The sequence below is a fragment of the Sceloporus undulatus genome, chromosome 6, assembly GCF_019175285.1.
Source record: "Sceloporus undulatus isolate JIND9_A2432 ecotype Alabama chromosome 6, SceUnd_v1.1, whole genome shotgun sequence".
Taxonomy (NCBI): domain Eukaryota; kingdom Metazoa; phylum Chordata; class Lepidosauria; order Squamata; family Phrynosomatidae; genus Sceloporus; species Sceloporus undulatus.
The window spans coordinates 71,691,862-71,707,868 of NC_056527.1; the positions used below are offsets into that span (position 1 = coordinate 71,691,862).

A 16,007-nucleotide genomic window follows, 5' to 3' on the forward strand; every position below is an offset into this window, starting at 1 on the left:
TGTAAGGCAGACATCACAGCGTCCAAGCTCCAAGCCGGTGCCGGTATCGAGATTGGAGGGTGAAGGTTGCAGCAACCTTTCAGGAAACTCTTCACAAGAGGGTCCATGAAAAAATAAGGTTTGCCATCAAACTGGAAGTGGGAAAAGATGGCTGAAAGGTAGCACTTAACAGAAGTGAGGCGCAGCCCCGCATCCACTAGTGCCATCAAGAACCCCAGCACCACAGGAGTCGACACCTGAGCTGGAGAGAGGCCTCTGTCAGAGAGGAACAAAAGAAACTTCTTCCATTTGGAAGCGTAGGACCTTTGAGTAGCCAGTCTGTGGGCAGCCAAGATCACCATCCGTACCGAAAGAGGTAGTGAGGCTAAGGACAGAGCCTCCAAGCCACCAATGGCAAGCTCTTGATGTCCGGATGTTGAACCTGGCCGTTCTGGATCGTGAGAAGGTTGGGATGGAGCTCGAGGCGGAGGTCTCTCCAGGAGAGGTGAAGCAGGGATGGGAACCACGGCTGTCTCGGCCACCAAGGAGTGATCAGGATGGCATCCAAGTGGTCCACTGTCATCTTGGAGACCACCCTGGTGATCAATGGGAACGGAGGGAAGGCATAGAGCATCTCTCTTGACCAAGCGAAGCCGAACACATCTCCAAGGGAGTTCTCGCTGCACACCCAGGAGCAGAACTGGGGACAATGGCTGTTGCGAGCGGTCACAAAGAGGTCGATCTGGGGGGTTCCCCACTGACGGAATAGGTCGCTGACCATCTCGGGATGGAGTCTCCACTCATAGAAGACAGTGGAAGACCTGCTGAGCTGGTCGGCCAATTCGTTCTCCTCTCCTGGTAGGTGAATCGCCTGGAGGAGGATCTGTCTTGCAGTGCACCAGTCCCAGATCCTGAGGGTAATGTCCAGCAAGGTTCGGGATCTGGTACTACCCTGCTTGTTGAGGTAGTACATGACCGTGGTGTTGTCTGTCAACAGCTGGACTACCCTGTTGCAGAGGCTGGATTCGAATGCTCTCAAGGCCTTTTTGATGGCAAGCATCTCAAGGGCGTTGATGTGGAGAGACTGCTCGCTCGGGAACCATTTGTCCTTTACTAGAAGGCCAGGCATGTGAACACCCCAACCCTCTATGGAAGCATCCATGGTCCGGGTTACCTCGTGCTTAGGAGGCGAAAAAGGCATGACAATGCAGACGTTGCGGGAGTTGAGCCACCAGTGAAGGGAGCGGGCAACAGGCCTTGGAATGGTGAGCCACTTGGATGGCTGGTCCTTCATGGCATCGAAGACCGACCGGAACCATGACTGTAGCAGTCAGGACCAAAGTCTCGCCCACGGGGTGACGCACATTGTCGAAGCCATGTGTCCTAGGGCTACCTGGACATCTCTGGCCCTCACCTGTCTGTGCACCAAGCAAGTCCTGACGGAGGAGCAGAGGGACAAGAAATGGCCCGGAGGGAGATAGGCGACGCAATCTTCGGAATCGAGGATGGTGCCTTTGAACCTGATGTGTCTGGACGGGTGAGGTGGGACTTTTCCAGGTTGACCACGAGCCGCAGGGAGGACAGGAGTTCCAGTGTAAACTCGACATCTCTTTGGAGCTCTTCCACGGTGGGTGCTGCGAGAAGCCAATTGTCCAAGTAGGGGAAGACTCTGGAGCTGTGCTGGTGGAGATAGGCCACTACTGGAGCCATGCACCTGGTGAAGACCCTCGGAGCTGTGGAGAGGCTGAAGGGAAGGACATTGTAATGGTACATGTCGTGCCCGATGGCGAAGGCGAGAAATCTCTGATGGTTTTCCCTTATTCCCACATGGAAATAAGTGTCCTTCAGGTCAATGGTTGCGAACCAGAGGCCCTGATGCAATAAGGGAAGGATGGAAGCAAGGGTTACCATGCAGAACTGATGGTAGAACAAAAAGTCATTAAGGGGCCTGGTCGGAGTCAATAGGGGAGATAGCCCCCTTTGATAACAAGGTGCGTACTTCGCAGAGAAGGGTGTCTGAGGGGCTGGTGGAAACAATAGCTCCAGTCGGTCTTCGAACTTGAGGGCATAACCCCTGCAGACTATGTCCAAAACTCGGAGGTGATTGTGGCCCAGATGTTGGCAAAAGGCCTAAACCTGTCCAGGAAAGAGGAGGGAGACGAGACAAAGCACTTCATGACCTCTTCTTGCCCTGGTCAGTATTCTGCTGGCGATTCTTTCAGTACCGGGCAGGAGCATTACGCTGACTAGAGGAAGAGGAAGATTGAGAAGGGTAGCGCTGCCTCTGTGGTTGTTGGTGCTGGTAGGGACGGTCCTGTTGGAAGGACCTCTGACCCTGGCCCTGCCACTGCTGCTGTTGCTTCCTAAACGGAGCCGAGGAGGTCGAGGACATACCGTGTTTTTTGGCAGCCGCCTTTATCCGGTACTTGTGGTTGAGACGGTCGTCGGTCTCAGCATGAAACAAGTCAGAATCATCAAATGGCATGTCTTCTATGGCACCCCTTGCGTTGGGGTTCATGTCCGAACCACGGAGCCAAGCATGGCATCGAAGGGCCACCGATGCCACCATTGCCCTCCCAGAGCAGTCGGCCACATTACGAGAGAGGGTGATAAGCCAACTCCCGATGGAGTGGGCCTCGTCTCTGATACCCACGAGCTTGCGTTGGCAATCATCAGGTACCTTGGGAATCAGCGGTGAGATCTTTTCCTTGAGGGTCTGCATGTATGCACCCATGTAGGCGTTATAATTAATGGCCTTCACAGCCAGCGCAGAGGCAGAGTAGGCCTTCTTGGCCAGCCCATCTATTTTCATGGCCTCCTGGTCCACCGGTGAAGTGGCCATCTTCGGTGTGAAGGCTTGCTGTGATCCCTCCACAATCGCCGAATTCTGCTTCGGGTGCATTGACAACCAGGAGCAGTGCGTCGGGGAGATCTTATAGAGAGACTCTATCTTCTTAGTGGACCCGACTAATGAGGCAGGGGCCTCCCATGAGCGCTTGACGATGTCCTCCAACGATGGCAGGAGAGGAATGCAGGGCGGTGTAGGGACCTTGCTGTGGATGTGCCACTCAACCGGGTCTTCTTACCGGAGGAGGATGGCTAGAACCCTCGGTCCCAGTGGTCTTGGGGGGACGCTTGGAGGGTCTGTCGGTGGCACTGGGCTTTTCTGAGCCATGGGCCACATCAGCGGAGGCACTGAGTTCAGCAGAACCACGTGCCACAGGGGCAGCCAATGAAGAAGTTGTGGTTGGCGGAGCGGAGGGGCTCTTGGCCAGGGACACGGTTGCCGGAGCAGATACGGTCGCAGGGGCCGAGACAGAGGCAGGGGCCGAGATGGACCGGGTAACCTCCTGGAGCTTAAGGACCCCATGATAAATGGCCGTCGTGAGACCGGACTCATAGTTCTTCCGAGCCTGCAGAGTCATCGACTTGCAGAGAAGGCAAGCTTTGGTGTTATGAGCCTCACCAAGGCACAGCAGACAGAAGGAATGAGGATCTTGCACCAGAGCCTTCCTGCCACAAACATTGCATTTCTTGAACAGTGCAGGAGACATTGTGGAAAAAACGACAGAGCCGAGTCAGAAACCAAAGAGCGAGATCAAACGAGTTGAAATGGTCAACGGCATGCGGGTGGTCAAGATAAATCGATGGTCAAAAATGGTCCAAGTCAAATTACCAGTGAGGAGTCAAAAGAAGCACAAGTGAACTTCCCTCAAGCAGCTAATGCGGCGGAAAAAAGGAACTGGGAAAGAGCGGGAAACCAGGGGCTTTATAAGGGATGGGCGGAGCTACCGCCAAAAAGTTGCTAAAAGTTGCAAAGTTAACTTTGCCCAGTGATTCCAGAAGTTTCCGAACAGCACTGCGTGTCAGAATCCACCTTCAGGCAATCATTCAGGGTGTATTCTGCCATGAGATTTGTAGAGCTACATAGATAGATAGATAGATAGATGATAGATAGATAGATAGATAGATAGATAGATAGATAGATAGATAGATAGATAGATAGATAGATAGATAGACAGACAGACTGCAGAATGGGGGCCAGTGAATAGGCTCTCACACACAAATAGGGATAGAGATAGATAAGCATATATAGAGTGGGACTAGTGATATAGATAGATAGGCATATTTGGGAAGGAGGACTGCCACCATGGGGAATGGGCCGAATGGTCACGTATTGCAGACAGGCAGTTTTATGAGGGCTGGATGGGTAACAGATACCCTAGATGCATACATCCTTAGATCTCTCCTAGTCAAAGGAACTAGGAACCAAATGGTTACTCCCCCCCTTCTTCCCCCCTTCAGCACAAAGGGAGGAATTTTACATCAAAGCTGAACAGAAGAAAGTGTCTTTGGAAAAAGCAACCAAAGGGGAGGTGTCTGGGGGATTTTAAAGTGCTGTCTCTATCTGGAGTTCTCCAGATTCAGCAAAGACGTGGTCCAAGGTGCTTCTACCTTATTCTTTACAATAAACTTTTTGTTTTACATTAAGTTGTTGTGGATTTTTGGTCAGAGCAATCCCAAGTCTCACAGGTGCAGTACAACCCATTTGTATGATTCACAGAGACCACAAAGAAGAAAGAATATTCGTCAAAATTCGAAAAACAGTAGAAACTGGTAGAAATACCTATTATTCGGAAATTTCAAAAGCATTTTAAAGAGAAGAAATTCTGAGCACTTCTCGATCAATGAGTAAGAATTTTTATTTTTAATCATTTCCAAATGAAGTGAAGAGACGAGACCTTTCAGCTGACAATTCGATGGCCAGGATTTGGGTATTTTACATAAGAAAAGCTACCATTCATACTGGCTTTTACCAGAGGCTATTTCCTTTGTTAGGGTGATGTCCCCCCAGCTTTGCCCCCAGCTTTGCTTTGACAAACAAAAGAGAACAAAAGGGGAGAGCATTTTGTGTGTAGGTGGTGGTGGATAAGACCTTCTCCCCTTTATGTCATGCTCTGCCATTCAAATTCTCACAGAAAACAAGAAAGGCGTTGGGGTGAAATCCTAGCATTGGAAGGGATTCCCAAGGGTCATTTCATCCAACCCTCTTTTTGGATACATCACACTCTCTCATTCATGGTATTCTGAACTCTCCTTGCCAAAAATAAAATAATAAAATGCATGATAGGTTTGCTTTACCATCACTCATGGATATTCTGAACTCGCCTTTTCAAAAAAATTAAAAAATTTAAATGCAAAATAAAAATAGACTTGCCTTAGCATCACCTTGAGAGGTTTGTCATGCTCTGCCTGACAGAGTGTGAACATCACATGGGGTGCAATGGCAGGAATTCCTAGCATTGGAAGGGATTCCCAAGGGTCATCTTGGCACGCACAGACACACACACACATGGCACACCTGAAGGCACACACATAAACACACACAAAAAAACCACCCAGTCTCAACAAATAAACTTTGATTGAAGCCCAAACAAGAAATGGTAGCATTGGGGGAAATCTCAAGGACCATCCAGTCCAACCCCCTTCTGCTATGAAGGAATACATAGGAAAACATAGGATCCTAGAGGACATGTAGTCTGACCCTCTGTTCAACCTCATGATGGCACTGGATGATGTGACCAACCAAGGGTTTTCTTGGCATAAAGAGGAGTTTTGCCATGGGCTGCCCCTGAAGCTGAGACAGTGTGACCCCCACAGAAGAGATGGGGGTGGGGTGGGGTGGCAAATGGCAATGCTCTTCTGCCAAGCAGGAATTCTGCCATGGAGGAATCTTAGCATTGGAAGGGATTCCCAAGGGTCATCTCATCCAACCCCCTTTTTAGATACATCACACTCTCTCATTCATGGTATTCTGAACTCTCCTTGCCAAAAACATATTTAAAAAAATAAAATGCAAAATAAAAGTAGGTTTGCCTTAGCATCAGCTTGAGAGAACTGGAGAGAGAGGTTTGTCATGCCCTGCCTCTGAGACTGAGAGAGTGTGACCCTCACAGAAGAGAAGAAGGGGCAGGGGTGGTGCAATGGCAGGAGTTCTGCCATGGATAAAACCTAGCATTCGAAGGGATTCCCAGGGGTCATTCAACCCCCCTTTTCTACCATGAAGGAATCCCTAGGAGTTGCAGTTGAAGCTGAGAGCATGTGACTTGCCCAGTGAATTTCTATGGTGAACTGGGAGGCTAGATTTCTAATCCCAGCTCAGTCATGTAAATCCACAAGGTGACATTCGAAGTGATTCCCAGGGGTCATCCAATCCCTCCTTCTACCATGAAGGAATACCTAGGAGTTGACGTTGAAGATGAGAGCATGTGAATTACCCAATGTCACCCTGTGGATTTACATGACTGAGCTGGGATTAGAACTCTAGCCTCTCACTTCACCATAGAAATTCACTGGGTGACCTTGGGCAAGTCACATGCTCTCAGCTTCAACTCCAACTCCTAGGTATTCCTTCATTCTGAGGTTCCATGAGGAGGGACGTCTGGCAAGGGATGGGTTACATCTCACGCCAGTTGGCAAAAACCTTTTTGCCAATAGTCTCAAAAATTTGATCAGGAGGGCTTTAAACTGAGTTATGTGGGGGAGGGAGACAGTATTCTGGAAGGCAAAAGGGTTGGAGAAAATGGTAAAACTGTCATAGAGGGAACAAGACAAACCATGCAATGACCCAACAGTGGGAGGCAAAAAAACTTGCACAGGAAGCAAGTAAAGAAGACCCGTGGTGTGTGATGTCTCTACACTAATGCACAGAGCATGGGAAAAAAGCAAGATAAACTTGAACTCCTAGCACAATAAAGTAAATATGATATAATAGGCATCACTGAAACCTGGTGGGATGAGTCTCATGATTGGAATGTAGAAATAGAGGGATATAACCTTTTAAAGAGAAACAGGCCAAACAGGAAAGGAGAAGGAATAGTTTTATATGTCAGGGACATTTACACCAGTGAAGAGATCCAGGACATCAATACTGGAAGCCAGGCGGAGAGCATCTGGATAAAAATTAAAGGGGAGGGAAGCAACAGGGATGTTATTGTGGGAGTCTACTACAGACCCTCAAGTCAGATGGAGGAATTAGATGTTGTTTTTCTAGAATAGATGACCACACACTCAGAAAGGAGAGATGTAGTAGTAATGGATGACTTCAACTATTCTGATATTTCCTAGAAATCATCCTTCAGCCTGCGAGGAAGTGAACAGGCAGGCCCAGCCCCACCAGGGCTAGCCTGAAGATAGAGAGCTCTTCCTCCATGATAACTGTCATTCTTCAGCCTGTGAGGGAGTGACCAGGCAGGCCCAGCTCCATCAGGCCTTGCCTGAAGAAGAGAGCCCTCCCTCTATGCTAACTGTCATCCTTCGGCCTGTGAGGGAACAGGCAGGCCCGGCTCCACCAGGGCTAGCCTGAAGAAGAAGAGCTCTCTCTCCAGTCCATCTACCTTGGTCCAAGCCTTAGAGGGAGACAATAACCACTGGACCTGATCCCCTTTCCCACCACCATTCCCTTCTCCTTTTGTGTCGTGTCTTTTAGATTGTAAGCCTGAGGGCAGGGAACCATCTAATTAAACATAATAATTCTAAGCTGTTCTGATAGCCTTTGGGACTGAAGAGCAGGGTATAAATACATTAAATAAATAAATAAATCCTCAAGATCTAGCAAATTCCTCACTTGCTTCGAAGACAATTTCATTGTCCAAAAGGTGGAAGAGGCAACAAGGGGATCAGCTATTTTAGATCTGATCCTAACCAACAAGGATGACGTGGTTAATGGGGTGCAAGTGGTGGGATCCTTAGGTAGAAGTGACCATGTTCTCCTGGAGTTTGTAATACAGTGGAAAGGAGAAGTCAGGCATAGTCAGACACACATTCTAGACTTTAGGAGAGGGAATTTCAGTAAACTTAGAGAAGTATTGAGGGCGCTCCTGTGGTCAGAAATACTAAAAGATAAAGGAGTTCAGGATGGATGGGACTTTCTCAAAATGGAGATACTGAAGGCACAATTTCAAACAGTTCCAGTGAGAAAGAAAAATGGGAGGTGTCTCAAGAAACCAGGATGGATGATTAAGGAACTTTTAACTGAACTAAGTTTTAAACAGAGCATGTATAAGAAAAAGGGGGAAATCACGAAAAAGGAATTCAAAGAAATAGCAGGCATGTGTAGGGGTAAAGTCAGAAAAGCTAAAGCACAGAATGAACTCAGACTTGCTAGAGAGGTTAAGAACAACAAAAAGGGCTTTTATGGATATGTCCGCAGCAAGAGGAAGAAGAACAAAATGGTAGGGCCACTGCGTTGAGAAGATGGCAAAATGTTAACAGGGGACAGAGAAAAGGCAGAATTACTCAATACCTTCTTTGCCTCAGTCTTCTCAGAAAAGGAAAAGGGTGCTCAACCTGAGAATAATGGAGCAGAGGACAGAATAGGGGAATTTCAGCACAGAATAAGTAAAGAGATAGTAGAGGAATGCCTTGTTAATCTAAATGAATTTAAGTCTCCAGGACCAGATGAACTCCATCCAAGGGTATTAAAAGAATTGGCAAATGTAACATCGGAGCCATTGGCAATAATCTTTGAAAACTCCTGGAAAACAGGAGAAATCCCAGCAGACTGGAGGAGGGCAAATGTTGTCCCCATCTTCAAAAAGGGAAAAAAAGAGGATTCCAACAATTATCATCCAGTTAGACTGACATCTATACCAGGAAAGATTCTAGAGCAGATAATTAAACAAAGAGTCTGTGAACATCAAGATGGCAATTCCATAATCACAAAAACTCAACATGGGTTTCAGAGAAACAAGTCATGCCAGACAAATTTAATCTCTTTCTTTGATAAAATTACCAGCTTGGTAGATGAAGGGAATGCTGTGCATATAGTATATCTTGATTTCAGTAAGGCCTTTGACAAGGTTTCCCATGACTTTTTTGGCAACCAAGCTTGTAAAATGGTTGTAAGGTGGCCAGCAGCGCAAGTCAATGAACCATAAAAGACAGTGCTTCCATGAAAGACACAGAAATCCACGTTGGAAAGTCACACTGTCTCACCTTCAGAAAGAGTGAGTGCATGTCTCAGAAACTGACTGATATCATCTTCACCACCATCATCATCATCACTATCCGAGGCAGACCTGTTAGCATTAAAAGCTCCAAAAATACACAAAAAGCACACTTTGGAAAGTCACACTGTCTTGCCTTCAGAAAGAGTGAGCGCATGCCTCAGAAGCTGATTGATATCAAGATCACCATCCTCATCATCATCACTATCATTGCCCAAGCAAGGTAGGCTTGTTAGCATTCAAAGCACCCAAATGCACTTTGGAAAGTCACACCGTCTCAGCTTCAGAAACAGTGCGCGCAGGCCTCAGAAGCCAGCTGATATCAATATCAACATCTTCATCATCATCACTATCATTGTTAAAACAAGGCAGGGTTGTTTATTTTTAATAATAAAAAAGGCAGGGTTGTTTATTTTTAATAATAATAATAAAATAAAATAAAAAGGCAGGGTTGTTTATTTTTAACAATAAAAATAAAGTAAAATAAAAAGGAAAGGTTATTTATTTTTAATAATAAAAATAATTTAAAAATAAAAGAAATAAGGTAGAGCCGAAATGGCAACTCACCTCTCCACTTCCTGCTCCTCAGCACCATTTGGAAATGGCGCTCCCCCTCCCCCTGGCCCAGATGCCCACCCCTCATTGGTCCTCCTCTGCCTCTTCCTCCTCCAAAGCTCCGCCTGCTCTTTGGCGCTGGCCAATGGCACACTGGGGCTGGAAACAGCCCCGCCCCTGCTCTTCAGCCATTGGCCAGCCAGGCAAAGGGGACGAGGGCCCTCTTTCCAGCCCCGCGTGTGGGCACGCTAGCTGGGCAAGCGTGTGCTGTTGAAGCCACAAGGGGCTAAAAAAGAAGAGCTCGTCCCCTATGGCTGGCTGGCCAAAGAGGACAAGCTCCTCTTTTCTAGCCCCATGCGTGGGCGTGCTAGCAGGGTGAGTGCGGGCTGTTGCCTGCCCAGGCAAGTGCCGCGGGCGGCACAGTCACACGGAGGAGGGCAGCGCTGCTGAGGAGGAGGGCGGTGCTGCCGAGGAGGAGAAGGAGGTGAGTGGCCGCCGGCCGCGTGCATTAGCAGTTGCGGCAATGGCCACATGAGCGCGCCCAGCGGCAATCAGTGGCAGGACCGGGCTGGGGCCGGTTCCAAGGCCTCACTGGGCCAGATCCGGCCCGTGGGCTGTAGGTTGCCGACCCCTGGTCTAGATCAAGGGAAGTAATAGTGCCACTCTATTCTGCCCTGGTCAGGCCCCACCTGGAATATTGTGTCCAGTTCTGGGCACCACAATTTAAAAAGGATGTTGAAAAACTGGTGTTGAGAAATAAAGCCTAAAGGAAAATGTCCAGATGTGACGAAGTGGCAAATGTTCATTTACTGGTTGTTAACCAGGGAATTGGTTACAGCTGGAGCTCATGTCAGTAGATGAATGTAAAAGGTCATTGTTTAAATACTTGAAGGGATGTCATATTGAGGAGAGAGCTAACTTGTTTTCTGCTGCTCCAGAGACTAGGACCCGGAGCAATGGATGCAAGCTACAGGAAAAGAGATTCTACCTCAACATTAGGAGGAACTTCCTGACAGTAAGGGCTGTTCGACAGTGGAACGAACTCCCTCGGAGTGAAGTGGAGTCTCTTTCCTTAGAGGTCTTTAATCAAAGGCTGGATGGCCATCTGTCGGGGATGCTTTCATTTAGATTTCCTGCAAGGCAGGGGGGTTGGACTGGATGGCCCTTGCGGTCTCTTCCAGCTCTATGATTCTATGATTTGATATCCATTTTTGAATGATATTATTTTTAATTATAACACATATTATACATTCCATTCTTTTTTCTTTTCAATTTTTAAAGCATTATATTGTTATAGTACATTAGTGAAATAGCATTTTTGCAGTATAATTGTTATAATTTTTGAAAAATCACAGAGAACACCAACAAAACCCAGAAAAACACAAGAAGCTATACTGTCAGAACTGATGCTTCTTTAGATCAATTTGGAAGAACTCACAGTTAGCAAAGCAGACTAGGCATTACTAGACATTACTTCTTCAATTGAAACTTTGGTATCTTTCAACTACCATTGAAAGAATAGCAACAGTTTCCTACACCACAAAAAAGAGGAGCATCTTGAACATGTTTCAACAAACTATTTATTCAGAGCTAATACATGTAATAATAATAATAATAATACACTTGGAATCTTTTCTTCTTCCAAAATGCATCCAGGCATGTCTCCTTTTTTTCCCCATCAGCCTCCACTCTTCTAATAATTTCCATTCTGATAGTCAAACATATAAAGCTATGCTTTTTCAACATGCTGGAATGGGGAAGTAGGGGAACATTGAAGCTCATCTGCTCTCCCCTTTGTTTTGTTGTTCATGCATGCTCTGTCTCTGTTTTGTTGTTCACACATGATCTGTAAGAGGTTCCAAAGGCAGTTGCTGGTTAACTTGCCTGTTGTATACACGGCTCCAATTGGATTGATTATAGTAGCAACCTGCTGTTTCTCCACTCAAGCTTTATTGCTTCATTTGTTACAAACATGTTTCTAAAGTTCAAAACTAAAAGTCTGTGTTTCTTCCAAATGTTGATACTTTAAGAATTTTTAGCTTGATAGAAGACAAAGACGAAAAGGGAGGCTGGGCAGACTTTAAAGGACTTTGTAAAAGTCTTTTCTTTCTTAGATTTTCAGTTAACTGAGGTATGCCTCAAGACTAACTGGGTGTCAGTTATTCTTATTTAATAATTTAAACATTGTTTAAAGTGAACTGTAATTGAATTAAGGTTATGATATATTGAAATTATAGGTTGTTGGATGCTAGTTTGTAAGATGGCCAGCAGTGCAAGTCAAAGAATCAAAATTATTACAGACATTTTTACAGATTATTATATCTATTTGTTTTTGTGAACTGCTTTGGATGAAATGCATTGTGGAAAATACAGTATACAAATTAATTGACGTGCACTTGTCTATGGATCAGTGTTGCTATGTGTTCAGTTATTGGTACTTTCTAATAAATGCGATTCTTTCATGTACTCTTCCTGGGCAGTCTTGAATAAATACTACTAGATAAGTGAGTGTTTTCCCCCTCTAAATAAATTCATTGTATTTTATTATTTATTAAAATATTTATATCCCATCTTATATCCAAAGATCTTACGTATCAGTGTGGGACACTAAAATAGGAACCTAAATGAGTATAAGGGTGTTAAAATACAGCAAAACACAGATAAGTAGATATGCAAGAGGGACAAAAAACCCACATGCAAGATGGGAAAGTTTGGCAATACACTGACAATGCATGCATGGCATACTTACAAGACAAGGATCTGGGGATGATGGTGTGAAAATCGCTAAAGCCTTCAGCCCTATATGCAGCTGCAATAAAGAAGGCAAACAGGATGCTAGGTTGTAAGGTGGCCAGCAGCGCAAGTCAATGAACCATAAAAGACAGTGCTTCCATGAAAGACACAGGTATCACTACCAATAGAGATAAAACACAGAAAGAAATTACAGTACAGAAACAAAGACTTATAGTATCTACTTTTGTGAATGTACTAGGGACATTCACAATCTACCAGCATTTTAGATTTGATTGGTGGAAATGTTAGCATAATTGAAAGAACTGTGATTAGAAATATTCAGGTGCAAAACAAACAAGAACAAAGGTATTCTAACAACATTGGTTGTGGTTGTTTCTGATGGGCTAGAATAAGGATAATAGTTAGCAACACATGTAAATCAACCTGTTTTAAAGGGAACAGATTTATGCTTTCAACATGTCTACCTAGTACACAGGCCCATTTAAAAAAAACACATAACAAGTCATATCTACTCTACAAAATAGGTAAGTTTTATATTAGTTTAAGAACCATGTCTCCCCATCCACCTAATGCAGAAATGTATTTTGGAGAGGATTCTAAGCCCTGGGCCATTTCTCTGACTTGCATTTCCCAGGATATCCTGTGAACAAAGGGAAAGGCTACTAATCCAAAGTAGGTCATGTGGGTAGACATGCTACTAGGTCTCCAGTCTAGGGAGGCAGCTTTTTGTAAAGGATAACAACAACAGCAAAAGCAACAACAACAACAGCAACACAATCATTGTAAGGAGCACTGAATTATCTTTGATAGAGAGGCGGGATATAAATAAAATTTTATTATATTATATTATTATTTTTCTTAGAATACAAAACTGGAAGGGATCTCAAGAACCATCTCATTCTTACTAGTCAGGAATTAAGCCTACCAACTTCTTTGTGTTAATTTATACCCTTTCTTTGCAGTCTGATTTCCAAGTAATCATTTCTGTGAAGTAGCTTCCCACCAAATAAGTTATCCTCTGCTGAATAACTAGGGAAAGGAGCTCCACCCAACTCCAGAGCTTTGTGGTTCCTTTTCTTTGTGCATACTCTGAAATGGAGACTTCAATGCCAACCACATAAGGGCGGGATACAGACGGGCAGGGGAGGACGTCTTGGAGGTGTATTCAGCTGAATACAGAGTCTCCAGACGGCCCGCCCCGGGGGCGTGCTTCAGGTGTTGGGGCTTCCACACGGGGGGCAGCGAAGACGCCTCACCTGGGTCCGTTTCGGACCCGTAGCTTCCATACCGCCGCCTCGGAGGACGCCGCAAAAAGAGAGGCAGCTTCCGCATGGGCGGCCCAAACCGCGGCTTTTTTTTTCTTTTGCCGGCTGGCGGATGCGCAGTTGCGCAGCTACAGCGCTAAGCAGCGGCAGAAAGCCAAAGTGCCCAAGCCCCTTTAAACTTTTTCCCCCGCCCTGGCCAAGAACAAAGGTGCCCTCTTGCCAGCTGGTGATCAACTAATGTTGGCATCCTTGCTCCTATTCTGTCATCCTGCAAGGGACATGTGACCACACAAGAAGATAAGCACATGAATAAATGTATCCCATTATCCACAGTTTGACTCTGCCTATCATTCCTGATCTGTGCTGTGGGCATGTTTTGCCACGTGCCTGAGGGGGACACACACAAACACACACACACAAAAGGTCTCCTGGCGTCTGTTTTCCTGGGGCAAAAAGATACATCAGCTCCAACTGCCAATTGCCCCTTTGACAATGTATCAATCCCCCTCAAATTCAAGCTTTCCTAATGGCCCATTTGAATGTATCAATGTATCAACATCTATTGGGGGAAAGATTCAAACTGCTTCTCTGAAAACTTTCATTGGCCTAGGACCACCGTGGCCTAACGGCCCTGAGCCGCAGGTGCCCATATATACCCGTGCGCAACTGTGTAAGACCCCAGGACGGCGATCGACATGGCAGCGCCACGCAGGAGGGTCCCGATCCGCATCGCTTACTGGACCGATGAGGAAGTCGGGATCCTCCTAGACTCCCTGATGCCACAGGCAGCTGCGAGGAGAGTGATGGCTAACACCAACAAGCCCAACCGGGGGCATTTTCTCGAGGCATCTCGTGCCCTCCGAAACCAAGGGTTTCAAAGAACGCTGCACCAATGTAGAGTTAAATTTAAAACTCTCAAGGCAGCGTTCTTTGAAACCCTGCAGGATTTCGGAGAGGTGCCCCTGGTTGACAGGCAGCCACCATTCTTCTCGCGGCTGAAGGACCTGTGGGTCAGGGGAGATAGGCCCAGACCGGAAGATCGCCGTCCTCTAGGTAAGTCAGAGCTCTTGCCATGCCCTGTCCTACCCTCCTTGACCCTTCCCTTGCCCTCCTCTCCTTCCTGCATGGTGCCAATGCCATCCCTCCTCTTCCCTTCTGCAGGCGTGCGGCCGAGGCGGAGGCGGAGGGAGGGAGGGCACCCTGCCAGGTCGCCCTCTCCACCATCCTCGGGGGACGAGGATGTCCCTGAGGGTGGGCCACAGCCAGGGCCAGCTGCTGTGGCCCCTCCACAGCCAGAGCAGGCTCCTCTGGCGGCAGGTAGGTCCCCAGGGTGAGGGTGGGGGTTGCCTGACTGCAGCCCCCACGACACTTGTGCCCTCGTCTGCCATGCCAGCATGGTAACTTGGGCCTTTCCTTCCTTTTTTCCAGGGCTTGAAGTCCTCGCTGTTGTTGCTGCCACCGAGGAAGAGGAGCCTGGCCTGAGCCGCCGCCTGCCTGGCCATCCAGAGGACTTGGCCCTGGATGCCAGGGCCATGGATCATCTGCTTCAAGCCCGGCAGCAAGGTAAGTGTGGAGGTGAACCGAGGGAAGGCAGAGAGGGTCCCCAGAAACCCTGCCTGGGGGAGAGGGTGATGGGCTCCACAGGCTGATCCTAACCATCCTCTTTCTTTTCCCCCCATAGAGAACCGGACGGAGCGGAGGTTCTCTGCCTTGGAGGACAAGGTGGAGAAGCTGACGGAGAGAATGTCCTCCATGGAAGAGACCCTCCAAGAGATCCTCCGCCGGCTGCCTGCCCCACCACCGCCTCCCCCTCCCTGAAGCAGTTTCCCTCCCCTGCCCCCTCTGCCATCCCCCCTTCACCACTCCCCTTCACCCTCCCCCTTCCCTTTGTATATATTGTATATAGTAAAAAAAAATTTTATTGTTTGTATTAATAAAAAAGTTTATTTTTTAAAAAAAATTGTGTGGTTAATTATGCGCAACTGCGGCAGTGTGGCTGTGAGTGTGAATGGGACAGCTTAGGCGCAACTGTGCAGTCTAAAGCTAGGCAGGAGTGCTGTGAGGTAGCAATGTCCAAACTCTGTCCTTCCAGGCGTTTGGAGATTGCTGGTTTGGGGACCAGTGAGCCAGGCATGGTGGGAGGAGAGAACAGGAAGGGTAAAATAGAGTAGATAGGGCTGGGAGGGAACACATGCCCTGGGAGGCGAAATGATGTCTTTATGGGACATCATGGGACCTAGTGCCTTGTCAGTGCTCCCTGCCCCTTGATCCCAGGCCCCCTCTAGTTGCCCTTTGCCTTTGGGGGCAAGTTTAGAGGGCATCAAAAGGTCTTGGGCACATTCAAGCTCCGGGGTCTCCTCCTCCTCCTCCACCACCACAGGCTCTGCTCTGGCTGGCTGGCCCGCCGGGACCCTGACACGCTCCCCACTGGTGGCTAGTCTGTTGG

At 47.3% G+C, this 16,007-nt stretch overlaps 1 protein-coding gene across 2 annotated transcripts in view; it reads right to left on the bottom strand.

The window, feature by feature from the left end:
• Positions 1-16,007, bottom strand: part of IKZF1 (IKAROS family zinc finger 1) — a 150,492-nt gene that overhangs the window by 52,253 nt on the left and 82,232 nt on the right. The window contains exon 4 of one of the 2 annotated variants that reach the window (XM_042476757.1): positions 12,292-12,351. The exons of the other annotated variant lie outside the window; for it this stretch is intronic. Within the exon in view, the coding sequence (XP_042332691.1) occupies positions 12,292-12,351 (60 nt within the window). The remainder of the gene's footprint in view (positions 1-12,291; positions 12,352-16,007) is intronic. 2 annotated transcript variants of the gene reach the window in all.